The sequence below is a fragment of the Glossina fuscipes genome, unplaced genomic scaffold (assembly GCF_014805625.2).
Source record: "Glossina fuscipes isolate IAEA_lab_2018 unplaced genomic scaffold, Yale_Gfus_2 0, whole genome shotgun sequence".
Taxonomy (NCBI): domain Eukaryota; kingdom Metazoa; phylum Arthropoda; class Insecta; order Diptera; family Glossinidae; genus Glossina; species Glossina fuscipes.
Genome location: NW_023998414.1, coordinates 22,329,948 through 22,357,890, shown reverse-complemented (window position 1 = coordinate 22,357,890; position 27,943 = coordinate 22,329,948). Strand labels below are relative to the sequence as shown.

Here is a 27,943-nt window from a genome sequence, read left to right as displayed (position 1 = left end):
AATAAGTGAGCATTGGGAGCTCAATAATACGATCGGACTGGAGTATGCATAAAAATGATTAAAAAACATCAAATAGTAATACAACTTAAGTGTTATGTTGATGCCGCATTTTTATTTAGTTGGCTTTTGCTTTTGTTACGTGAATCTATGTGAAATTTTAATATCGCTTTGTATCCCTACGTAATATTATATAAATCTGTGTAAGCAAATAAAAAACATATGTAAACGTATATACCATTATATGTATGTTTATGTGATAAATAAGTTAAAGAAAACAAGTTTTTTTTTTTTTTATTTTCAATACATAAATAACACCGGGAATATAATCAAAATCATATAAGCGAAAGAAAGGTAAAAGAAAAAAAAAAAAAAAAAAAAACTAATAATTGATATAAACAAAATAAAGTAAGCGATTTCTAGAAATCATATATATACATATATAAATATTTTAACCGTTTGTAAATTTTGCAAACCAGTTGAATAGAAGGTAAACGTAATGAACACAATTTTTGTAAAAATTGCACAAGAAGAAAAATGCGAAAAAAAACAAAAAATAATTTTACGCAAAAAATTCACTGAAAACTGAGAAATGCGCCTGCATAAATGTGTGGGTGGTTATAGGTGTGGATGTGTACAAGTGTGTGTTTGTGTTTTATTTGAAAAACCAGGTATTACACTAATAAATATATTCTTCGTACACACTCCATTAAGTTTGTATCGTTGAATCGTTAATTTCAAAAGTGGCCTAAGTTCATTTTCTATAAAAAAAAAAAAACTTGAACATGTACGCATTATCTTCAAATTTCAAATATTTCCTATCAAATCAACGAAATTTGGGGATATGCACAAAAGTACATGCATTTAAATTCACTAATAAATATGTGTCATGTTTGCAAAAATTTTGATCATTTTTTCAGTCAATTCGTGTCGGCATTTTTCAACTATTAAACCCAAAACCGGCACTTGAGAGCTGATGGAACAGCAACACCATACATAAGCCTCTGAACGTGCTCGGTGGTCTTCGGCTGCAGATCACTTCAAATAAACAAGAAAAATAATGAATTTGGAAGAAGCAGAATTTTGAGTGTTGCATGATTAGGACTAACGATGGACGCTGAATGAATCAATCATATTAAATGGAAAACTCTTATTATTTTATGTAGAGGAAGGTCAAAAACCTCCAATTCAACCGCCATGTATATTGATATATCCCATTTCTATATAATTTTCAGTTGTGGAAGTCGCTGATGAAAATTTTTACAAACACCTTATTAGATAGACTTTCTCAGGACGGCTATGCACTTTGTAGCAGTCATAAATTGATAAAAACGTTTAAGATTCAAAAAGTCATCTAAACATTTTTGTGACTATTTTTCGGGATTACTTTCATTTTCTTCGCACGAATTTTGAATTGTTTGTAGTTGTCTTCTACAATATTTCAATTGAAACTTTGGGAGCATTAAGCTCTTTCGAAGCTACAGTCTCAATCGCGACACCACACATACTAATTGTCTCTTGTCAGTGATTGATTTGCCGTTAAATCTGTCCGAAAAGAGGGATGAAGCTCGATCGAATTATTTATTTCATTGAAGCAGAAAAGACTCTGAAAATTAATGCAGAGTTTTAGCTTAATATTCTACTAACTCAAAGATTTCTTAATTCTGGCAACACTGGCTAAAAGCCGTTTTTTGGGTCACGAAGGATTTTTTTTGTTTTTATAAATGAATTCAATCGGCCCGCTAATATTCGCGGAGAGAGCGATAAATCCGAAAAATAACTTTTCGCCAACAAGTGAAGAAATGGCCGTAATCTAGCTCTCACTATAAAAAAAGAGATCAGCAGTTATTGTCTTCTTTAACCTTGTTAAAGTCCCATAGTAAGAGAAATCAGTTAAGTTAGCGCGAAGATTTGCCTAAAATAACTAGAAAAAATATGTGTAAATGTGTTTATCAATCGGATCAGAGAACTCACTTTCAATCATCGAAAACGGCGCTCTAGCCTCCCTTTTATAATTTGTGTAAGAATGAAATTTGAAATATCGTATATTATTAGTATTTTTCGGTTCTCTTGGCAATATACGATTCCCGGTACATTTTTGCAATCATGTATTGTAACACGTATTCACTTTACAAACGATCGAATATGCGAAATAATAATAATAATAATAATAATAATACTTACGTGAAACTTTCCTTCTAATGATGAATGAAAGCGAATTTGATGCATGAAATTGTGAATTGAAAGCTATCTTGGGAATAGAAAATAAATTTTTTGCTGATTATTTTTTACTCATCGTTCGAAAGTAGAATATACCAGATCCATTCGCCTTCCTACATATATGCAATTTCCCGAAATGCGCGATCATTGAGTTTATAAAATATGTATATGTAATGAGATATATATGTAATGTATATATATATATATACATATATATATATATATGTATATGATGTAAGTAGTTTATCACGTTAGTATATCAGTTTACCTCTGCGTCGTTGAGTGGTGAAAGACCCATGTTTGCAAAAACTTAGATGAAAAGTCAAAAACATTACATATATAGGTCCCTTCAAAAAGATCAGCAATTTTAATAATTTCAAACTCTTGATCTGCCAATATACAATTGATATTTAGCAAAGTTTACATTTAATCTTAAAATATAACCACTCTTTTTCCTTTCTCCTCCTTCTTTCCCTTTTTTCTGTTTTAACTTTGCTTGAAAATGATATTATCTTGATATTATCCTATTATATGCACTTAATTGATGACTATAAATTTACCTTGAGAATGGATGCGACTCTTACATAGCAAGATACCTAACTTATGTAAAACTTTTTAGAAATATTTCGCAAATAAATGTATGTGATCGAGAAAATGAGTAACTGTGAGGCGTACCATCAGTGCAAGTTTCACGCGATTGAATGATGAAAAATTGCAATTTTCGATCAAAACGAGAGTTATCGTCTTCGATAATAAAAGACAATTTCTCGGAGATGTCCTACATATTTCTCGTTAAAAGTCCATTGTAAAGATATTCTTGGAAAGTCTTGAAAATTTTGAAGAATCGTATATTACAGACACGCCTTTATGTTATAATATATATTTTGATTATTTCTCCGCATTACTCTAGAAAACCAGGAACATAAAAATTTTCTTCCAAGTTTAAGTATTTCTTTCTCGTTCACCTTTCTTAATGATTTTTTACTCATAGATATTTATTTTCCTACATCCTTCGAAGAAAGGATTGCACGTGTTACTCCTTAAAGTGCATTGCAACAAAGGCAACGGGCGAATTCATAAAACCGTCGAATACATTCCAAAGAAGCACTGACCCCTTTCGAATCCTTCTCAGCTTCGTATCGATTGCACGATACGGGTGATATATTTCTGTTTGGAAATGCTTCTAAATGTATGGATACTTTCTAAAGATCTGTGTTAGTGTAAACGACATTGCGACTGTTGATTAGCAACAGACACTTATTTCACATAGATAGACGAAAATTTCGAAAAGGAAAAAACTTGTTTCAAATAATGAATTATTTTTTTACATATTCTAGAAATTCTAGAAGGATCTAATAAGAAGGGGAAAAATTACAAAAATGAATTTTTCCCAGTGTTATACAATAAATATATTTTTGTAATTGATTATTTTAACGTTAACTAATGTGTTTAGGATTCTGTCGTTAGACATAAAAATTTTTTTTTTTTTTTTTTTTTTATTGTTATCACAATTTTCATTCTTTTAATGATCTCTTTATGTCAGTTAATTAACATGTGCGACCGTAAACAAGCTCAACTACTGTAACGGTAACAGTTGAAAAACTTCAAGTTATGTTTGTTCGTTTGTGTGCATGCAAAAATATAATGGAGTATGTTGATATTTAAATTAACTCAAAACGCAACATATACGTGTAGAGAAATAAAATATCAGGTAAGTTCAAGTATGACGTCATAGAGATTAAGTTACAAAAGTTAAATAAAAAAAAATAATTAAAAAAAAATTGAATATTTGTAAAAATAATTAACAATCTAAACAAATAATGCCAACAATTAATTAATTTCACTCTATCTCTCTTTCTCTTTCTCTCTCTCTCTCTCTCTCTCTCTCTCTCCCTGAAATAACAAGAGCTTCAATAAAGGTCTGAGGGTTAAACGGCATATGTCAAACGGTTGATGTACAACAAATTCTACAGCAATTCGATCTTACGTTTATTTAAGACTTTCTTGTTTCGTATCTTTTACCCAATCGTCAATTTCTGCAAGTCATTTAAAAGACTACTAATTAGCTTTAGAGCTGTATTAATAAACCTACGTTCGTTTCATCTGTAAAAGAAACCCCGCCTACACACAAAACAAACATAAAATCATTAATTATGTTGCAAAGCTTTTCATTCGTAGAATTATAAGCAAATTTTAAAATTTATAATTTTGCGCTTATGTCACATTGCAAGCTTCTATGTATTTGGTAAAATACAAACTAAGCCATCTGAAGCCCATTTACAAGAGGTGCTAATATTGTCTGCTACCAAACACTTTATATACGAATACTTTTTTTGCGCTTTTAAGTCGTTATAATTTTCGATATGACGAGTTATACAGTGGAAGTGAGGAAAAAAAGACAGAAATGGGGAGATGGTGGTCGTAACGTAGTGGGTGTATGCCCAAATGGGTAAGTGCTACGCCTTCACCGACCGAGTACTCACTATAGCTACAATGGAAGTGTACTCTACCGCCCTGGCATGTGAACCCGCGAATACTCACTTGTGATTCCTATCTATTTGGCTACTCATGCGATCTATTCTTTAACATTTTTTTGTTTTTTTTTTTAATGGTTTTTTGTACCGCAAGTGTTGCAGAGTATAATCACATTTTAACGAGAAATCCATATGATAGTTTTGATAGCTTAATTTAAGCGTCTCTTAGAAAAAAAATGGCCTTTTTTTGAGGGCGACAACTGATCTTTTCCCGTTCAAATACACACCTAATACACAAAGATGAATATTTTTTATATTCCTCTACCTTTGTAAATGCTTGACATGTAGATTAAATGAAACTTGGGCCAATTGCGCGAACCTGCCAGTTTAATGATTTTTACCGACCTTTTTTTTTTCTTTTTTTAATCCTCAGATAAATGCTTAATAACCTCCTCGCTTATTATGATTTTATTATGTTAACTCCCATCGATTTTATTATCACTGTACCTTCCCCTCTTAAGAGATTGAATTGAATTCATGATGTGTTCACTTAAAGAAGTGCATGACATCAATAAATTAAGTTGTCAAGTTTTGTGAATGACTTCGTAATAGCAGACATCTATTTTTATTGAATAAAAAACAAATGTCCAAATATTTTAATATTTTATTTATATTTATTTATTTATATATCTTTGATGTAAATTGATGATGATACAAACATTTGAGGAATTTATGATTTTCTCTACCGTAACGACCTAAGAATTATGCAAAATTTCACCTTAATCGAAGACGTCGCAAAGGGCCTATTGAGCATCTCTATAAATTTTGCATTAAAAATAAACAAAATTAGAACATTTACCTAAAAATTATGGAACCTTTAATGGTAAAAATTTGAAATTCAAAGGTAGAGAGAGAGAGAGAGAGAGAGAGAGAGAGAGAGGGAGAGAGAGATAATATTATTTAATACATATACATAAGAAAATAAAAATTAAGCGAACACTGAGTAAGCTTTCTTGCCAACCTAATAGGTATTTAAACATCGAGCGAGAAAATTTCGAAAACATTCTTAAATATTACTGCGGCAAAGATTGACATGTTTTATAAACATTAACAACCACTTCCGCCATATTCAACTTTCACTTCGACATACATATACTGCGCAATGAAATGCTTGTATAAATAAAAACAATTTATATCCGCAAAATGTTTTTCTTCTTTTTGTTTTACAAAAACGCTTAATTATTTAGCTGCATTTACGTGATGTACTCATATAAACGTAAAACCAATTAACCGAATATACGAATATATATATTATGTAAAACTCCTTGTTGTTTTTCTATGCTATCAATGATATTCCTTGAATTAATTTCATTCGTTGGCATGGGTTTAACAAAATTCGAATAACTGACTATCTATAGGAAATTATTTACTTCATTTCACTATACAGGTAACTTCCGTATACTGAGGAACTCATTCTAATGCGCTTCGAGAGTTGGATAAAAACCTCATATATAATAAAATATATATAATAAAACTATCCGCCTGAGTGGCCGAGTAGGCAAGAGTCTCGACTAACAACTCAATGGTCGTGGATTCAAATCTCAAGTGCGGTAGAGTTTTTAATAAATTTATAATAATAATAACAATAATAATAATAATAACAATAAAACTATCAGGGAAATCCCCTAGTTTTACTAAAAAAAACTTACTCTATAAGGCATAAAGAAAGGCCTACATTTAGCCGAACAGTTACGAGTCACATTTCTTCAAAGAAGATTCTTCAAATGAAAGGAACACAAAGTTGAAAGGAGAGAACTTAAGCACCACATAAGGAAATTCATAAGGATCTTTGCAAAAGGCCCAGTATTGATCTGAAGATCATGCGGAAAAATGCTCAGAGGATGAGGAGATCTTGAGGAGGCAAAATGACGAAGAAAATATTGCTTAATTCATATTTGAATAAAGATATTTATTTTAATTATGAAAATAAGATTTCTTGAACCAAACCAATCTTTTTCTTCTTTGCTAGATCTTTGTTTCGCATAACGCGAAAACTCTTCCGTCTTATACGCGCATTTGGCTGTACTTAGATTCATCACTCGAGCACACGAGCATTAACATACTTGATCGATCGACTTTTTTTTCTTTCGATCATGAATATCGTAATTTGTTCAGGTGTTTTTGCAAATCTTCTTGCAAACGCAGAATTTCCACTTCAATTGGTTCTAAGGAATATTCGTTCATTTCGCCAGCTGCGTAACGATTCGGATCATAAAAATTCTTTATTGAAAAATATGATTATATTTCCAACATTTTTTGAGAATTACATTTTCAACTAAATTTAATGAGTTTCCTATGCAAATTCATTTTCTCGAATATGTTTTTTTTTTTTTTTTCTCCCTACAAGTAAGTACCTTATATACGTAAATCCAATAAACGTTTCTTTCATATATCGAATTGTTTTATGATAAATGCATCTATCACGAAGTATTTTTTTTTTATTTTTTTTTTTATAAAAATATTCCAAGTATTTGTTGCAAATTTTATTCTTTAATATTCCATGCCTTTGGTGAAAATTGTGTAAACACGTTTATACTTAGGAAAGCTTTAAACAAATGTATGAGAATGTGTGCGTTTCTTTACGTACAAGAATGACAAAGAATATCGAAAAAAGAACTCACTTGGAATGCGGTTTTTATACACTTAACAAAAATAATCAGTATTTGCGAGACATTTTAACAAAAAAGAAGAAGTAAAACATGTACAACATGCATACATATATCAAATTTATGTCCACAAAAGTTGATTTTCTTTTAATTTTTTCTTTAAAAAAAAAAAAAAAAAAAAAAAACAAATCTAGTTGTCCACTTGATGCTCAAGTAAAATGGATATTAAATAATCGCTTTTCAAATAATAACATTCAGTAATGCTTATGCGGTAAAAACCAAGCCAAACAGGTTATTTACGGGATTAAAATGGAAAAAAAATTTTGTTATGGTAGAGAAACGCACGAATTCGCTAAAGCTTAACTTGATTTTTGGTTATTTTCCTTTAAAATGGAAAATTGTTCAACGAGCATAATAACCGAGAGACTGAGAGAGAGAGAGAGAGAGAGAGAGAGAGAGAGAAAATTGCACTTTACAACGAATCTTCGATGGGTTAATTTTTTTAATTAATTTTCAGTAATAATTTCATAATGAAAAGTATGCGTACTCCTTTCACTAACATCGAAGACATTTCAAAATTTCAAATTGAGTTCAGCAAAAAAGAAATTTCACTTCTTTTTCTTTCCCTTATTATATTTAAAGGAGGAAGAAGAAGAAAAAGAAGAAGAAGAAGACGATACATAGCCACAATAATTCCCGAAATGTACTTCTTCTTATCTATTTATTGCGCTAAATACTTGATTCTATAAACTTTCCTTTTTAATATGAAACGGATGAAAAAAGTGTAGTGGAACTCGGCTTTTACACTCTCTACTTCACAGTTATTCATATGACGATGGTGTTGTATAGAAAATTGTCGAAAAAGTAAATCGACTCCAACCATTTTCAAAAGCGTTTCTTGTGCCTTGGGGTAAAACATCTTAGAGTGTTTATCAAAGTTTTTCAAAAATCGCGTCCTCTAAATTGAACGCAAGAAAACAAGACGGACTGACAAGCTTAAAGCGATTCGGAAAGTGCTTCTGAATCAATCGGTATTATGATATTTTGGAATAATATCGATGTAATTTATTTCATTTTGATTTACACGAGTTCAATTCTTAGTCTAACTTTCAATTTATATTTATATGTAGGCAAAGCGACGGCGCTGGCGCACGTGTAATCACAAGCACAGACCAAAGTACGGAGAGTTAAAACAAGCGTTTTTTCTTTCAACGTTGCCTTTACCGTGTTCTCAACTTACTATACATGACAGATGTGATAAAAGGTGATGGGTTTATTTCAAGGCCTTCTGAGTCTTGCATACATTCGCATAAACTTAATATACCCATTTACCGCTAGTGGTCCGGGTATAAAAGTAGAGTAAATAAATACAAAGTTTTTCTAAAATCTCGATATTGATAACTATATCAGTTCAAGTAAAAAAATTTAACTCGTTCTGTACCGAATCTTTTATACCCATCACCCCATTATCCCAAAAACGACAAAACATGTGAAAGAACATAGTTTTCATGCTCTATAATGAGGGGAGTGGGCGCTGCTGATTTCTTCTATTTTGAGAATAGGCATGTGGGCGTTGTAGGCGCGACCTTTGAAAAATTTAGATCAATTCTAAATTCTTTTGGGGGAGAACGTTTACCGCAAATATTACGAAGTTGGGCAAACAGACAGATGGACAGATGGATAGGCGGATATGTTTAGGTGCATTCCAAATTTAAAACTGGCCAAGAATTTGGAAACTTTATGGCGTGCGGTCTTTGAAGCTTTGTTTTTTCGTGTTATAAATTAAATATTAATACACTACAATATTGGGTAGGCGTAGTCAACTTATTCCATTTTTGTGCATGGATGTTACAGCTTCGTCCATAGAATATGCGTTCAAATTTTTCTACATCTATTTGCTATAGTTTATGAGTAATGAAAAAAAATCAATTTTTCATTCCTTTTGAAAAACAGAGGTGTTCGCAATTTACGTGGTGCTGTGGACGTCTCCTTCGATCGAATTGACTCATTTTCAACATCAACTTACGTGCAAGCAGTTCCAATCTCTCTGCCAAATTCAAGGTCGACAACTTAATTTTTGCAGCCAGGCGAATGTGTACAGCAGACATTGCACAAGCGGACAAACGGACAGACGGGCACTTTTAAATCGTTATACAATTTGATGCTGATCAAGAATATGTATACTTTGTGGGGTCTCTGAAGCTTCCTTCGGGCGTTGCAAACGTTTTGACAAAATTAATATACCCTTCATTCTTCGGTGATGGTTCAGCGTTACAATCTAATTAAAAATATTTGGGCAGAATTTCAACGCTTTTTCTGGATTGTTCCAAACAAAACAACTAAAGAACTATATTTAATGGCAAAGAATCTAAAAATTATTAAATTATTCTTTTTTTTTTTTTTTTTTTTTGGTGCGCAAAAAACTTTTAATAGAAACTAAGTAGTTATGTAATAGAATGTGTAAGCGCAAAAAGAAGAAAAAGAAGAAATTATATAAAACATAGAGACCGCGTACTACTGTTGAAACTAAATAATGTACATCCCATCAAATATATTATATATATAATATATAATATATATATACTATGTAACATACTATGTAAGCTTAAAGAATCTATTAAGTATCTTCATAGGAAAGTTTTTAATGCAACCTAATGGACACAAAGTGAACTTAATATGTCCGCGGACCAGCTTTTTGATATTAGATACCATGAGACAAGATGTAATGCCACGATTCACTTAACAGTTGACACGCCCCCTGGGCGGTTATTTTACTTTTCACTCACTATATAATGGATATGATATTCTAGATTTCAACATTTCAACAGATCTCCAGACAGAGAGACATTAATAAATCGTTTTCGAGATACTTGGTGATCTACAATAGGCACAGTTCATTTATCGAGCCTCCGATTTGATTTATTTTGATTACTTATTTTCCGTTTTTTCTTGTATCGCCAAAATTTTCAATAATACAATCAATAGATTTAAGAGAACGACTCTATGCCAATGCGTTGTTCATGTTTGAAAAATTGGACGAAATTAAATGAAAACATATCAAACGTATTTTTTTACGATATAAGTCAGAACATTTTTAAAATCTTATTTACATTATAAGTGTCTTTTTTGAAATTCAAAAATTATTTTAATATCGGCTTCATATATATTTTTTTACACCGATCCACCATGCGTATGCTAATATCTTATAGTATAGAGGACCTCTATCGTGAAAGTTTTCTCTACGAAGCGGATTGTATTTCTTCTCATAATAAAGTTTAAGAAATGCTGAGCAACATATATGGGAAAAACTTTTATTGATTTTAAAGTTCTTTTCTCCCTCATAAGCCGAATTAAGTTGGAATAACAAGTTTCCTTATAAACAGCGGATACATATATCTTTGTTTTCCAAATAAAAAACTTAACAATTCTTACCAATCTCTAGCATATGTCTTTCAAGTCAGTCTAACTTCCACGCAAAAAGCTTCTTTTGCTTCACGTCATAATATGCTTCAAAAACATGGTGAGAATGGTTGGCATTGCCATTGAAGTTGCTTGTATGTGGGTTTCTTTCTTTTTTTTTTTTTTTTCTCCTTCTTCTTCTTCTTCTTCTTAAACTTACCACGTTCGTAACGTATTCAAAATACGCATCGTAATAGATGCAGTATGTTATATATAACTTAACTTTTCTCTGCTGAAATTAGAAAAAAAATAAATAAAAAACGTAAGCAATATGTGTAAACAAACAAATTAAGTCTGCCACGCTTTCCTCCCGTTCTGTTTAACTAACTAGCTACGTAAATATGAAATCGGAATTTACCCACAAGTGATGCCGTAATATCGTATATAGAAGGCAGCCATGTTTCAAATTGGGTTATTTATTTTTCTTATAACCGTGACATCATCATATCAACAAATATCGCAACGCAAACAGACCCTTTTCAACAACGAAAAATAAATAGCACTCGCGGAATAATTTTTCTTTGCCCGAACTGAAGAAATGAAGCAAAGTCTGCTACCAACAACAAAACCGTGCGCTTTTCAAAACTTGAGGAAAAGGTGAAAAAAAAAAAACGAAACAGCGTAAGGCCATATATTATACATTAAGTCATCCCCGGCTTACTCGCTTAACTCGAGCCTGTCCAACTACTACTACTATTTGTTTGTATGGGTGGCCCACGCACTTGCTGAGTGGCGCTTTCGAAACGTCCAAAAATGGATTACTTGGAGAAAGCAAAAGCTTTCTCTCGATGACAAGCGGGAGAAATATGCAGCTAGCGATGGGCGAATTATGTATTTTTTTTTTATTATTTTTCCAGTTCATACGTACACACCAGGTAAAGCCGAAAACTAAGCAATCATTAAGTCTATTATACAAAACTTGTGAAATATCTGTTTATACATGTAAAAAATCTATGGTACGCTTTACTTACATAAAAATATATATATATCTATCTAATTCTCATTTTATTCTTTACTACTCTGTAAAAGCACGTATAGTGAAACTTTGTAGTAACTTTGCATGCACAGAGTATATGAAATTTATTAGAGAATATATATAAAGCATGGAAAATAGATCAGATATTCTATATATAAACCGTGTAAATATATTTAATCAAAATGAATTTGGCAATCGATTTACTTACATTTTTCAGTGCGTCTGACTGTTCAAATTATAAATACGATTTAAGAGCTTTGTCTAGCAAAAATGAGGCGTAGGATTCAGTCATTACCGGATCCAGCTGCACATATTGATACCTTATAAAACTTCAAAATTTGACAATTATGTACATATGGTATTTAATATTTATCTCTCTATTCGAAAATCTTTTGTACGTTTACACTTACGAAGCATATTAAGTTTTAATATCATACTTGTGTGAATAGCCACCAATTTTGATATAAACTGAATATAAACCCAAATATATTTGTGCTGTTAAATGCTATGACAATCAATCCATATATATATTTATATGCGCGAGTGTGTGTATGTGCTCGTATTGATAATTACATTTTCATTATTCAATACTTACCTTTTAGAAGGAGATTTTTATAATGAAGAAAATTTCAATGCATCCTATACAAGTATATTTTTTTTTGTAAAGCAAAGTGTGCTTTAAATATTAATTTCCAAGTTGAATCATAACATGGGTTAAAAGATCCCGTCGCCTTCCTCTTGCATTTTTTTTTTTTTAACCTCAATCGAGATCGATTGAGCCTTTAATGCTCATTTGAATTTTCAACTTGAACTTTATTTATTTTTATTTTTTTCATTTTTGAGTTCAGATTGCATTGTTGTACTTTACTTTATATTAAGAAACTACACTAAAAAAAAAAAAAAAACATTTGTAAACTTACAATTAGGGACGATATGACAATTTACCCTACCGATCCACAACACGGCACATAGACGCATAGCATATACCGCAATTACATTGCGGATTAATTAGTATCTGTGAGTAATGATGCCTGTGCACTATCTGTTACACATATTCTCTTGACCGCAAAAATGAAGCTATCGTCTACAAATTTGGTCGAAATATTCGTGATTCTGTCGCGTACTTTGATATTGAAAATAGCTTAACTCGATCAAAGGAAACACCTACAATGCAAGATAAGCTGAGAGCATCTCTGCTTTCTGAGTTTTTGATCATCACATCATATAGTGGGAATAATTAGGCACGCCCATTCAATGCTATGGAATATGATAATTTTGTTTTCTACGAATAAGAGAGAGAAAAGGCAAGAATTTCTGGCTTTAGCGTTGCCATTATCATCTTCTTGCGATACATTGCAAAGTCGAATATAATTCTCTTATTTACTTAACTTTCGAAGATTTTTTTTGTTTTTACATAAGTCGAAACAACAAGTGCATATATCCTATGTGTATAATGTTTTATGTTTTTAAGTAACCTGCATAGTAACTTCCTGACCAAGACCAAGACATGAGGAGTACCATTGCGACTGTGACCTTTTTCGTTATAAACGTACGACATGGATCGATTGGAGTTGAGGGAGAATTGCAATAACAATTGATTCTTATATATCCTGTGTGTATAACATTTTTTAACTGAATATAACACGAGACTCCTTTGTGACTGTGAGCCTTTACGGCTTCTCGTGATACGATATGTTATAAGAAAAACAGCGCGGACCGATTAAGGTTAAAAGATGATTCATTTTATAGCATTATTATGCATATGTATGTGTATTTGTATCAAACGATTGCATTCAAGGTAGAGTAAAAGCTAATAGATATTTGTCAGACAACACACACCAAAGTAATGGAAAATCTATTTTCCTACGTGTAAACGTAAAGCAAATGCTTAGACATTTTCGCTAACACTTTAATGAGATGCTAACGAGAAAAAGTAAACGAAAGAACCAAAACAAATGTGTATTAATAAAAACAAAAACTGTTTTTCTAAACATAAAGATGAGACTAATTTTTTCGCACGTGCCAAGTTAAGCACGCTGTACTTTTGGCTGACAATCAAATGGCACTTTTGCTTCCTTTTTAAGTGTATCTATGGACAATGAACTTTAAATTCTGCAAATATGTTCAGCTTATAGCAAAAATTGATCACATTTCTCGGGCCCTGAAACGGTTAGAAAATTTTCGACAAAAGAAAAACCGATCAAATTGAACTAAACCGAAAACCGGTTACGAAAATGGCCAATAATATTTTAGAGAATTATGCAATAAGATTACTAAGAAAAAACTATATATATAAAAATTTTTGAATGATCAGATTTTAATGGAATTATTTAAAAACGTTTCCATGAGCACACATATAGGCAAAGGATAGCGACTGAAAACTCAATGATTGTGAGTTCAAATCTCAAGTGCGGTAGAGTTCTCAACGCAGGCGAGCATAAGATCCAAGCTTTATCCGGCAACTTTTCAATCCTTTGTTTATAAATTTACTTACAAAATATATAGACAGGTAGGTAATATCGCGGAAGTCCACGTACTGCAAATTCCGAAGAAGACAGTGCTATAACAAGCTTATCGTATTGTTTGTAACATCCGTAAATTTCTAATTAAATTTATGTCCGTCTGTCCTGCCGAGTGATAAGAGTTGAACGCTTGATATTCGGCAGATATCATCGTAATTTACTTCAACCGATCTAACCTCATAATGGACGCGACCCGCTTACAAATACCGCGACATAGAGACATTCCTATAGATACTGTTATCAATAATTGAAATATCGGAGCAATTCATAGCATACATGCATTTTCACCAGCAACATTTATAGGTGAAAATGATCAAGTAATGCGAAGTATGAATGTAAACAACGATTAAATTCGATTCAGTCTTCCATTTAGTATTGTTGAGTTATTCAGTGTATAGAAACGGCATTCATTACTATTGTTGTTTGTCCTGCCGAAACCGATCAAACACTTTTCGAAGCTTACGGTCAAACTCTTAAAGAACTTTCGAACTGCTTGGCGATGAAAAGATCCAACAGGAGGGAGAATGATTATCATACGAACTGACTGAAATGAACCTTTTCAATATCGCGGTATTATGGGAGCGGCAAGGTGTAGTGTACTGTTACTGCAGATGTCTACTGCCGTCAACTGAACAAATTAATCTATGTATTGCTGCAAAAGAGACCAACGGTTAAGAGCATAGCGATTAACAGACGCATTATCATCCTCTTGCAAGAGTTGCCAAGGATATGCTGTTGCAGCTCGATTGGAAAGTTCCGCTGCTCCCAGCGCAATCATCAGACGTAGCGTCTTCAGACTACCACTTGCAGCGTGGTTTGCGAAAATGGGTCGTTGTTTGAATCGTTGCCAAACCAATATCGTTTTTTCGACACGGTATCGTCATGTCGCCAGAAAGATGGCCAAAAGTTGTACAAAATTATGAAAAATATTTTGATTAATGTATATCGAACCACCTTTGTCTCAATAAATAACTTTTTCAATTCAAAAAACGATTAAAATACATGCAAACACCTAATATATATTTTCCTGATAAGCAAAACTTTTCAAATTGATCTGAATAGGTCCATCTGTCCACCTGTTCTCAGAACGCAGAATTCAATGTTCAGAATTGCGAATTATTTCTTCGTCTTTATTTCTTTAAAAACAACATTTAATATACATTTCGAAATCATTCTCGCAAATAATTTGTCAGAATTTGTTTTCTTTTTTTTTTTACCATAGTTTGGAGCTTGGTATAGCAATTGAACTTAATTGAATTGGCAAACAGAAGTTAGCGGCCTTTTCAAATCACCGAGCCCATAGCCAATAGCGATTCCTCGTTCATTCGAAACCGAATCTCTATATATGTGTATTTTTAGAAAAAAAAACTTTACAAAAATATATTTGCTTATATCTGTTCAATTATTCGAGAGAATTACTAACAATGAAATGAAATTATTTCTCTTAAATACATAACACTACCTTGAAAATTACACGTAAGTATATAACGAATTTTAGAATCCTCTTTAATAAGTTGAAAATTTTGCAAATCTGATTTCTAACAAATGCAACAAGCCGCAAATGTCGCATTCATACATATATTCATATGAATTATTTAAATATTTTTATTTTATTCTATAAATATTTACGATGAATCATTATCATTACCATAGATTGGAAAAGCAAACGCTTAATTTTATGTGAGAGAAAAAGATATAGTCACAAAGTCAAAGTCATGGTTAATTCCCGTAACACCAATAATTATAACGATGATAGCGGGAACGACAACAACATGGTCGTTGATATTACAAGGCCGGTAAGCATGTATGACAATTTAAATATGACCGGAACAGTACATACACCCAAAACGAAGATAACAACAGCGACAACGGCAACAACAACAACAACAAGTGCTGAAACGTTTAATTGTGCATCCTTTGACAATGCTAATGTAGCATCTGATATGACGACACCCTTCAACATACCATCGCATGAATTGAACGGCAATATAAATAATAAGCAGTTTTTAACAGATGATAATAAATCAAACTTGTTTCAAACGCCAAATATTACAACTTTTCACACTTTTCCTTATAAATCCAATGCTGTAATAACTGAAATACCAGCAGCAGCAGCAGCCGGAACACTTCCCTCATTACCTTGTTTAACAACTATAACAAAAGCAATAACAACAATGACAACAACAACAACAATAACGCCAGCAACAATAACAACGAATGTAACGGCCCCACAACCCGTTGAGTTAGTTTCCATAACGTCATTAGCGTCATCGTTACTTGAGGGGCCAGCAATTACGACCACAATAACAACAACAACTTCAGCATTAACACCACAAACAACAAAATCCAATACATCATTAGCTACAATCTCAACAACAGCAACACAGCACAGACCGCTTAGTCAACATTCACAATCGGAACTGAACGAAACTGGCCATAATATCGCCGCAGTGAAAGCGGCATTAAATGAAGCAAAATCAAAGTTTTTTGGATTAAATGGTTACACATCACAACAAGACCATCAACAATATCAGCAGCATCAGCAACAACAGCAGCAACAGGAAGAATCCTGCGAATTTACAGAATCACAAAACCTTTTAGATAATCGCATAGAAGAGCAACAACAACAGCAACAACAACAACAACAACAACACGCACAACACGCACAACAAGTACAAAATAAAATACAACCCAAATATCAAAATATCCCAGAAAATAGTGCATTATTTCGTAGGACAGATATGCGTGGCGAATCAAATGATAATCATCAAGAAAATCATAATAACTATCAACATACAGTCAACAATAAACAGATAGCAACAACAACAACAACAACAACAACAACAGTAACAGCAAACCCAAATAAAATGCCAGTAATCACAAGCTATAAGCAGATTCCATTAAATGATGTTGCTGTCGATAATGCGCAACCATCTCAGGTGAGTAAGGGATACGATGTAATGGAGTTTCACATAAATTTACATTCATTTTAAATATAAATTCTATTAAAATTATTAAGCAAATCGAGAAATCGCAATTGTTTTATCGATTGAATAAAAATATAATGCAAAAGTGCTTACCATACTCAAGCGACGCACCTTATGTTCGGATTTAAATATTTGTTCATGATTTTCTGTTTCAGAAATCATTCGTATTAGCTATACATGATCAGTGAGGTGAAGTGAGTTTTCGCGGCAATGCAATACTTAAAATGATAGCTGTCGTCTAAGTTTCATCTAAAAAAAAAAAAAAAAAAACAGCTTTAGCTCAATTCTTCTCACTTTCATTAAATTTCAACGACTTGACTAATCATCAATTTTCGAAACTCTAAACAATCTTTCATAATTTGTTAACTTAATACGTGACAGTTAACAATGTTTAACGAGCATACACATTTATATGTACAACATATACAACGATACGTACGATGACTTGGAATGCGTTAAAAGCTTTTCAAAAAAAAATAATATATTGAAGCAAGTTAGTTGGAAATAATAATACAAAAATTTCCTGATTGACTGAATGACTTTTTTATGCCGCCAATCTTGCGCTTGTGTCGCAAGCGAGGATGCCTTCCCATAAATAAGTCTTTAGATTTGATAATGTAAACTATGATCAATTATCATTTGACGAAATGGTTAGATTCGACCTAACGACCTAAGTTGCGAACGGCAATACGGTATTCGTAATATTTGGTTCACTAATGACTCGAAGAAGACTGCAACCAAGCGAAAGCCAATCTCATTGTTCGGAATATTTCCCAATCGCTTAATTTTCTTAAGCAACGATGCAATTAAAAATGAATTCCTTATCCTAAGCGTAACACTGAAATCGCTATTTGTTCATTTGCAGACGAGAGCGTCTGGTGTTACTCGCGCTCTTTTCTGTAAGTCACCAAACAGTACAGAGTTGCAAAAATAAACACTCTCCTATGAGTGACACACTAAATCGCGAACTTACCAAAACATCCGGATGATGTCCCGGATATGAGATAATCTGCAACGCAAATAATAACCAAACGTAGCGTGCAGCTTCTTATCCCACTGGAGAAATGATGAGTTCCATCTTTTTAATATAAAAAGATTTTATATTATATATTTTATATTTTATATTTTATCTTTTTAATATAAAAGATGACCATTTTCTGGGTATAAAAATAAAAAATGAGATGCGTTGGACGGAACACATATTCAAAATTACAAAATATCCGCTAATGGCCCAAGTTTTTCAAAGCGATGCAGAGAACACTTTACCGCAGCCGATGTTAGCATCATTTATATAGGTTAGCTTTTACACCGCGTACCATTTACATCTCCGACCAAAATTACAGTGCAGTACAGTTTGCATATGTCGATGAGAGGTCCAGACCTTCGACCCCATGGCATGGCTTTTTCGGAGAAAGAAGAGATTTGCCCGCCAACCAAAACCTTTAACAGAGCTACCCTCGTCTTGGAGCTGCCCGTCACACCACGCTTTCACTTCAATGTCCGCCTACCGAACAACCTATCCGTAATGATCTCTACCTTTTACACAAACACTACTTTATTATTCTTTCCCATATTACCCATGCTAGCCTCCCTCACCTACACCATGCCCGAATGTACAAGAGACATCTTCTAAGTAGCTGCTTAAACTAAAAGTTAATGATATCTGGTTGAAGAGTTTACGTGTAAATCAATTTAAAAATATTGGCAATGGCTAAATTGTTGGTCGTTCGACCTTGCAAGCGCTATTAATTAGTATAAGATTATTGAAGAACGATAATTGATAAGGTGGTTATAAAATATAATCGATTGTCTATTAGTAATAATTCAATTAAAGTTATATAAACAATTTGAACAAAATTTAATTTTTACTGACACAATCGGACTCACCTCTTTCATAGTCGATTTTCGGAATAGCCACCAAAGCTGTCTACGATTCAACTTCTCTGGTCTTGTATCTGTTTGAAATCTAGAAATTAGCCAAAAGTCATATGGGGCAAAATTGGATGAATACGGTGACTGTGAAACGATATAATTTGGATTTGTACTGATATGATCTCGAATTACCCATATTGTGAGAAATGGCAAATTGTCGTGATGCAAAAACCCGGCGTTATCTTATCACAATTCCGGTCCCTGTTCGCGAACAACTTCACGCAAACACTGAAATAATATTCCTTATTAACAACTTGGTCCAACCGGAAAGAATTCATACTACACAACACCGCGATATTTTAAGAAAATTGTTTACATCACCTCGATTAAAATTCATTTCATTCATTTTCATCATTTCCCTTAGCAGAAGAGTAAACTTTTTTATTCAAATATTCACGAGAACCGCATGAGACTTAATAATTCCAGCATGTGCAAGCTAAGTGATTTAAGTTTTGATTTAAATTTCCACAACTTGCATTACTTACGTCAAAGCACGTTTAACTAAATATGCCACAAGAATGATTCCGGTGTTGACGTTTTTCAACATTTATATGTATGCTTAGGTGATCCACTCGAATATTGTTATTCTCTATTCCGAAAAAAAAAAAAAAAAATCGTCAAAACAACACATTTAAATAGTTACCCCTTCAAGAAGGCCTTATGTCATAATCGAAGGAGAATATTTTGAAATTTAAGACTATGAAAATCAAAATTTGTGAGCAAAGCTAAAGTTAGAGAAAATTGGAAGAAGAATTGCTTAAAAAAATGTTTTGATGTGTTTGTTAGCTTTTGTTTTCAATCCCGGTTGATTTAATCAGATGCTTGTCATTAGTAAAGAAATCTCTTAAAAAATGTTATATATATATAAACTATTTGAAATTTGCCCTCAAGGTGAATGTATCTTGCTTATAGGCTTAATGTAACGAACGCCTATTCCAAATATACAAATTATTATAATGAAAGGTTTTTAACAATTTTCCTTAAAGTCGAATGGAATTTAACACATGAGAGAATATGAATAATAGTTTGTTTAATTGATTTGTAAATTAAATATCGCTTGTTATGAAAGGAAAGAATTTGATATCAGGAAAAATATGTAATTATCATAATTATTTAAAAAATTGAAATCGGTTCTTAGTATTACAATTATTTACAGCAGAATAATTGCAACCGTTTTTTTTTTTTTTTTTTTTTTTTTTTTTTTCTTTAGTTCTTCCTTTCACTAAGTAAAGAGGTGTTGTGCAATAAGAATAAATCAATAAAGTCATTTTCTGGATTTCCGCATCTGTGTGTGAGAAACGTGCAAAATTAGTCTATATATTTGGACTATAATACCGACAATTACCTATAATTTAAAATTTTTAATTATTTTAACATTGTGGAACGAGTTAGATATTGAGGCGTGCGCTTGCCTCTGTGTTTACGATTCGAATTAAGTTTTTGTCAAGGTCAACTTCATTGGGACAAAACGAAATCTCTTTGCGACAGATCGAATAATGCAGAAGAATAATGAGCAAACACAAACACGCATGGGATATCTAAAAAAATTGAAAAATATTCTGAAAAAATGGAAAATTTTAAAATATTGTTGCAGATAACATTTCATGTCTAATAAGGGTTAAGTGCAAAAATAAGACCGATCAGTTCTAGATACGGTTCGCGGTGACTATTACTTTATTTGTTTTCCTCAACAATATATGCAAGTAAGACAAAACTTGTCACTAATAAAGCACCTCACATATTAGCCAAGGCCACGTGATAAGATTCGCCAAACAATCTGATGCTTGAAATTTTTCAAAAATACAATTTTTATTTAAAGGGGTAGGCCACTGCAAAATGTCCAAAGAAAGCAAGCTCTTTGGCAATTTTCTGGATAAATAATGTTTGAGTAGATAATAAACACTAGAGTTACATAACATCATCAATTTCGCGGGTATGTTTGTGAATCGTCACAATCAAATGAAGTTAAAAAAGTGACAATTGGCAAAAGCATTCGTTCATCGATTAGAAACATGAGGTTAAAAAATGGGCGAGATCTGTTCACGTACACTTCCACAATGCGAAAAAAACTGAAACTAAGACTAAATGTCGGCAATTTTTATATATATCCGTGTGTATGTTTCTATCCTATGGAAATATTTTCAAAAACCGGTAACCTAAAGATTCGCTAGGACCACTTTCATATATGTTCAGTACAAAAACGAGCTCTAATCGATTTGCTAGCACGTTCGCGATTAACGAATCATTCCAACGTGTTATGTACAGATCGGAATAATTTTTGCACCGAATATGCAATTGATTCTGGCGAACATTTGGATAGCAGTTTTTGCAGATTTATCCGCATGAGTAGACTTCAAATCTTAAGTTCGGTGGAGTTCTCACCAGCATAGGCCAGCATATGCTCTAAGTTATCAGCACAGCTCTTAAATTCATACTTTGTAAATCTATCTATAAAATATATATAGATGTTAAATAAATAAATATTGATGGTATCGAAAGATATAGACGAAAATTTTAAAAAAATTATCGGGGCAAATGTGGCAATAATGGCAATAATTAGCCAAGCCGATTCAATAATGTAGGGTATGAAAATTTGATTTTTTTTCTTTTTTTAGTCTTTTCTTAGGATTGCGATACTTTTGAATAGTTTTGCGTGATCAAAAGCAAAGAACAAATAACAAAGAGATAAAGTAAGAGTTCATTGCTTTAACGTTACTATCTTCCAATATATTGCATGGATAAAGGTCCAATATAATTCTTTTTATATTTTTCATTTTTGAAATTTTTTTTATCTATATATCCTGCATGTAGAACGTTTTATGGTCTTATATAAGTTGTATCACAACTTCCTGACCAAGACCAAGACACGGTGTTCCTTTTTAAGTATGACGTTTTTATGCGGCTCAGTGTCATATGCAACATGCAATATGAACCGATTAGAGTTAAGGGATCGTAAACCGAAGAAAACTTGTAATAATTAAACAGTTATGTATTTTCAAAAAAAAAAAAAAAAAAAACATTAGCTTACTATAATCATTATCATCGATTTGAAACTATTAATTAACACATTATCTAAGTATACAATTACAAATGGTCTCTTAAAAACTTTGCAATTAATTGCAGGCTGTCTATATGGCAACGACAGTACCGCAGAATATTAAAGGCACTAAAATCGCCGGCCGTCACACTCCGACAAGAAGTAGCCTAAGACACAGTCGAATGCTGGTGATCAGTAATAAAAACTATCAAGGTATGAAGCCATTGCGGAAATGATAAGAGAAATACATTCTCTAGCTAAAATAAAATTTTATTTAGAATCCCAATATCCGAACCCGTTAGGCTTTCGGCAGCCACAGTTGGCTCGCTGGCTAATAATATTACAAATTATTTGTGGCTCGTTAATTATAAGCTTATCGATATGGGAGTTCTTCTTGGCACCAAATACTGCTATAAAAGATAATCCATATTGGAGCGGCTTAATAGTAAGTTTATCACAATACATTAGTAATGCATAAGTAATGAAGATCATCGATAAGTTTTAACTTGAACTTTATTTCTTATTTTTGTTCTCTCTCTCTCTTGCTCTCTCTCTTTGTTTTAGTTAATTTTAAGCGGAATTGTAAGCTTGACTTTATTGCGTTATCTACGTAATAAACGCAATAAAACTCGTGAAAACTGTTTTATCTTTTTGCGCACAAATGCTTATGTGCTCGCCGTGCTATCGGCTTTATTATGTTGCATGGCATTGATACTGGCATCGGCGCATTATAATCGCCTAACAGCCGCTGATACCAAATGTGAAAGTATTAATGTACTACTCGAACATGGTTCTTGCATTTGCACATTTCATGCTCAATCTGTGTCGTCAACGAATGCAAGTGAACGCCATCAAAACGATACAATTAGCGAGACTATTCATTATTTTAATGAAAACAATAATAGCTACAAAATTGAATATCGGTAAGTTATAATATACCGAACGCGATCTATAGCAATGACAAGCATATTCAATTATAGATTAAGATTAAGATGTTCATTTAATATCTTGTCCATGAATCACGTCAATGCATTAGGTGTTTAAGTCAATCAATTCACTTTAAACGCAACAAAACTTTTTATATTAAGTTAAGAGTTGACTTTGCAACACACAATCGAGATTAAGTTTTATAATAATTAATTAATTTAAAAACATATTTGATATGTTTGCGTGACTTCGAATTCAATTGAACGAGTGACTAACTGAGAAATCTCTAATTAAACGTACAAAACGAGATGAATAAATGTGTTTGCAAAAAAATTTATATATTCAAGGGAAAACATCATAACCGACTGCATTGTTGTATTTTCGCAATGAGCGATACATTGTGCTTTAATTTATTCTTCTTTTCTTTTCTTTTGTTTTGATAAATTATAAAAAAAGAATTTTTTTTTTACATATTTTCAGAAGTCTGGAAAATCCCCAGTGTATATTTGGGAAAAATAACATTCTTAACGATGTTTTCAATCTTGTAAAGAATGTGCGCAAAATGCATTACTAGAAAGAAATTTTTACTCCAAAATACTCGGAGAAAAGATTATCTGAGTGAAAGAAATTCCTATTCGGATTGAAAGTGTTATATCGGCTGATGTCTCAGTCCTGCAATACTCTGACTGTTATCTACATATCAATTGCTTAAAGATAGCTTCAGTGAACAGATATCGGCTTGAGAGCGATTCGAAAAATTTCAGCACTCTTGTCAAGATATTATAAGTTTAGGACCAAGTTTTTGATGTTGGTTACGCGTTCATTTGTCGTATTATATATTTCCTTGGCATTTTCCATCCTTGGCAGCTTAAGTAAAAGCAAAGCATTGTATGAAAAACAATCTACCAGGAAACAGAATGAAAAGGACTAGTTAAAAACAAGGAAGAAGAACCAAGAATTCGAGACCAATAAGAGATAAACAAAAAAAAAAAAAAAACAAAAAAATGTTTGTAATAGAAAAACAACTCCATAACAAATTTGAACACTTCAAAAGCGGTTTCATTTCGTTTCGATCTCTCGCCACACGGTCCTCACAGTTTAGACAACAATTCTAAAATTTTCTCTAGACGATTTCGTTGAAATGCTTGCCCATTTTAAAATTCCCTCTATGCTTTACTAGCTATCTGGATATGCTGGTGGAACAACTTTTCGTTCCCCATAGATTCAAATTTGCAACCGTTCCACTGTTCGGCGTAGAGTTTCGTAAATTCAAGATGCCACGAAAGAATGCCTCCGGTATTGAAACTTGTTTATAGATTTCTAAAAATATATATATATATATGTATATTTTTTTATAGGACACTTGTTTGTATAAGGTAAACATTTTCTTGCATCCAAAACGATTGTCAAAACAAACGTTATTCTTTAGGTTAACCCATTGGCTTAGTTTCCTAATGCGAGATTCTGAATTCAGGTAATCGAAAGCTGTTGTTACCAAATGATGATGATGATAATGATGACTTAAGCATCTCTAGTTCTCTTTGAATCTATTTAAAACAACTTCGCGGGTCGATTCGTAGCAGCCGACGTCGAATAAATTCGATAGTAATTTTTTCTGTTGGGTTTTATGGCGATCGACATCATCTCGAGCCGACGTCTCGAGTAGCAAGTTTATAACTATCGACACTTTCATCAGTCCGTTTGACGGTAAAATCTAAAGCGAAAATAGGGCGAAATAGCACTGAGGAATGCACATATTTCATACAATTAAAGAATCGGAAAATGTAACTAATTTTATTATCCTTCAATTTGCCGCATTTCTGACTTCAAGCTCAAAAATTCTGCATAAGAAGCTAACTATCTTCAGCCTTTTATGCAGCAAATGTATATGTCTGGGACATATCCACTGCTGCTATTTCTAGATTTGGTATACTTTTTTTTACTGCAAGCCGTCAATTTGTCGGATAACTTTTGTGAGTTGTCATCGTCGCAAAACAAAGACAAAAAGCCGAAATTTCTCCACAAACGTTTCCGGATCGATTAGGAATGCGAGGTTTAATTCCATAATGTCCACACGCAGGAAAAACGATAACAAGCTCGAAACGAAAGCGACCATAAATTGCTATTTGTTGTTTATAGCTTTCGATCTCGTGCCTATATTTAAAAAAAAAAAACTAGTACCGAAGTATTCGCCCAAACCTGCTTGCATGTCCGGTACCAGTTTAGTGATACGTCCGTAATTAATGATTGGTCAGGTGAGTTGGCTTTTATATATAATGCCGTTTACGACAGCAGTCGTTTCGTATGAGCTCACAATCCAATATTATTCAGAAAGATGGCCGAGCTAAATGCGCAGTGAACGTCAGCGACCATAAACAGTCCTCAGATATCTTCATATAACAAAATAAACTTGACTCTTAATTATTTCTTATCCCTTTCATCAGGCTACTCTCGAAAAATTACAACAATTTTCTTTTACTTCAATTGTAGAACGCTTCATTTAAGTTAGACTTTAAATCGGGCGAACGGGTCACCTATGGAATATTATAGATTAAAAATATTTATTGTATTATGTGCTCATGATTTTTTCTTTCAATAATTATCTACAAAGTGTTGCCAAATCGCATAAAACCATGATTCAAATATATGAAGTATGATATGTGTGATATATGGAATACAATCGTTACGATTGGTGTTAAAGTCAAAAAAGACTTGAATCTTACAATCAATTATCATACAGAAATTAGCCGAGTGTTACATTCATCCTACACAACTTGTCATACAGGGTATATTAAGTTAGTGAGGACGTATGTAACACGCAGAAGGGCTTAAAATAGGGCCAACTTTTATTATTACGATCCAAGCTTGTCTATCCGTCTGTCCATGTAATGTTAAATATTAGCCTACAGATTACAATTTTTTAGATATTTTGATGAAATTTGATATAGTGACGTACTTTGGCCCAGGGACGAATTCTGTTGAAAATGGCTCTAATCGGTCCATTTTTTCAACCACTTCCCATACAATGCCCTGTTCTGAAAAAAAAAAAATTTTAATTTTCGAAATTTCCCGGCTAAAGTGGCTAAATAGTAGTATTTCGGCAATCTAAATTGATATGAAAACATTGAACCGGCCGAGACAATTTTTGAACATCCTCTCATATAATGATAACTGAAGGGTCGTATGACAAAAAGGTATAATTTTCAGTGCTCCATCATGAAATTTATATCATAATAATAATTTAAGAATTAAACTGGGTTGCGTTTTGGACCCGCTTCCCCCATAAATACGCACATGAGAAAATATGTCTTCATAAAGAAACAAGATATAATTTTTGTGTTCTATCATAAAAATATGAATTGTGTTAGACAATATGGTGTAGGGCATTTAATAATCGGTCTTGCCCGACTGCAATTTTCTTAATTGCTTGAATAATAGATTAAATTTACATTTGTCTACCATCTGCGAAATGCAGGCAACATATGCGTTATGCTTTAGTTTGATTTTAAATTTTGTAACTTTACGCATCCGACGCAATTAACAGAACACAGATGGACACAAAAACATAGCGAAATTAACTGAGAATAAAAACCAAGCGTATATATGTATAAAAAATGGGATGGGATGCTGTACTCTAAGTAGAATGACATGAGCATATTTCCACTCTTCGTTGCGGTCATTACTCAATAGGTGCACGCATACAACAAATAAAAGGTACAGAAGAACAAACAGACAAATCTACGATTAGATGACGACGGATGAAGACGGAGAAACGAATGCATAAAGAATTTAATAAATAGTTTTAAATGTCAAAACTATAATTATATGTAGAGTATATAACCTATACTACGATGATAAATATTATTATTATTATTCGATTCGTGATGATAGGCATAATGACTTGTTATTATTGTTCGATTCGTGGTCATTGCAAATCGGTAATTTTTAATACTAACTTAAAGAATGGCCACTTTAAGACTAACATCATATGTAGATATCATAGCACTGATGACAAGACAGACATGATTAAATAGTTCGCATTAAATGCAATGACGGGAGGGCGTTCTATGTATTTTAGGAATTTTCTTAATTTACTAAACACCCGGTCTGTTTGATATAATTACTATCTTTCGTTACATTTATTATTTGTATAGTATATGCTAACTGCGCACATATAAGAGCGTGTATTGTTATTAAACGTTAGATGTTACGAAACTAGATGATCTCGTGAAGGCAGCTTGCATTGGAAAATCATTTTAATGTGAATTTTGATTTGTTCTTCTTTTCTCTTTTTAGTGATTTAAGCTGCCAAGAAGTGACCGATGAATGGATCACAATATTGATCCTGTCAATTATATTTAATTGTTTTGCTTTACTAGTTACATTTACATATTTAATTTTAGTATGCTGTTGTCGCAACACTAAAAAGGTTCAGTACTCTTCTGTTCAAACCAGTACCTTTTAAATTGTACATTTATTTTTTTAAGTTATTTTTAAAATATTTCACTTTATTAATATTATTTTTATACTAACTATTAATTAATATTAATATTATTATTAATGTATTGCTTTTGATGATGACGATCACACGCAGTACCTAATTGATAGGGAATAATTCTTTAGCAATTAGCCAGATTTAAGATGTAAAATTTTATAATATGTATATAAATATATATATATATATATATATATATATATATTTGTGGAGGAATATGTGAAAGAAAAAAATAAAATTTATAATGGCAA

General features: G+C 32.3%; 1 protein-coding gene across 3 annotated transcripts; it reads left to right on the top strand.

The window, feature by feature from the left end:
• The first annotated feature begins 264 nt into the window (after nt 1-264).
• On the top strand, nt 265-27,669 carry LOC119641415 (transcription factor SPT20 homolog). Of its 3 annotated transcripts, none has more exons than XM_038040089.1 (6): nt 265-351; nt 15,968-17,253; nt 22,357-22,483; nt 22,549-22,715; nt 22,835-23,193; nt 27,494-27,669. In XM_038040089.1, the coding sequence occupies exons 2-6, from the start codon at nt 16,030-16,032 to the stop codon at nt 27,660-27,662; spliced, it is 2,046 nt and encodes a 681-aa protein (XP_037896017.1). In that variant the 5' UTR covers nt 265-351; nt 15,968-16,029; the 3' UTR covers nt 27,663-27,669. The 3 variants fall into 3 exon arrangements, with proteins under 3 accessions (XP_037896017.1, XP_037896027.1, XP_037896036.1); XM_038040099.1 differs by lacking the exon at nt 265-351 and adding an exon at nt 2,733-3,928; XM_038040108.1 differs by lacking the exon at nt 265-351 and adding an exon at nt 7,597-7,628.
• The last annotated feature ends 274 nt before the right edge of the window (nt 27,670-27,943 follow it).

Excerpts from the sequence above, each read along its gene's own strand:
- LOC119641415 (XM_038040089.1), top strand. The coding sequence starts at position 16,030 with ATGGTTAATTCCCGTAACACCAATAATTATAACGATGATAGCGGGAAC. Across the intron at positions 22,484-22,548 it reads CAGTAATAAAAACTATCAAG|AATCCCAATATCCGAACCCG; the intron begins GTATGAAGCCAT and ends AATTTTATTTAG. Across the intron at positions 22,716-22,834 it reads CATATTGGAGCGGCTTAATA|TTAATTTTAAGCGGAATTGT; the intron begins GTAAGTTTATCA and ends TCTTTGTTTTAG.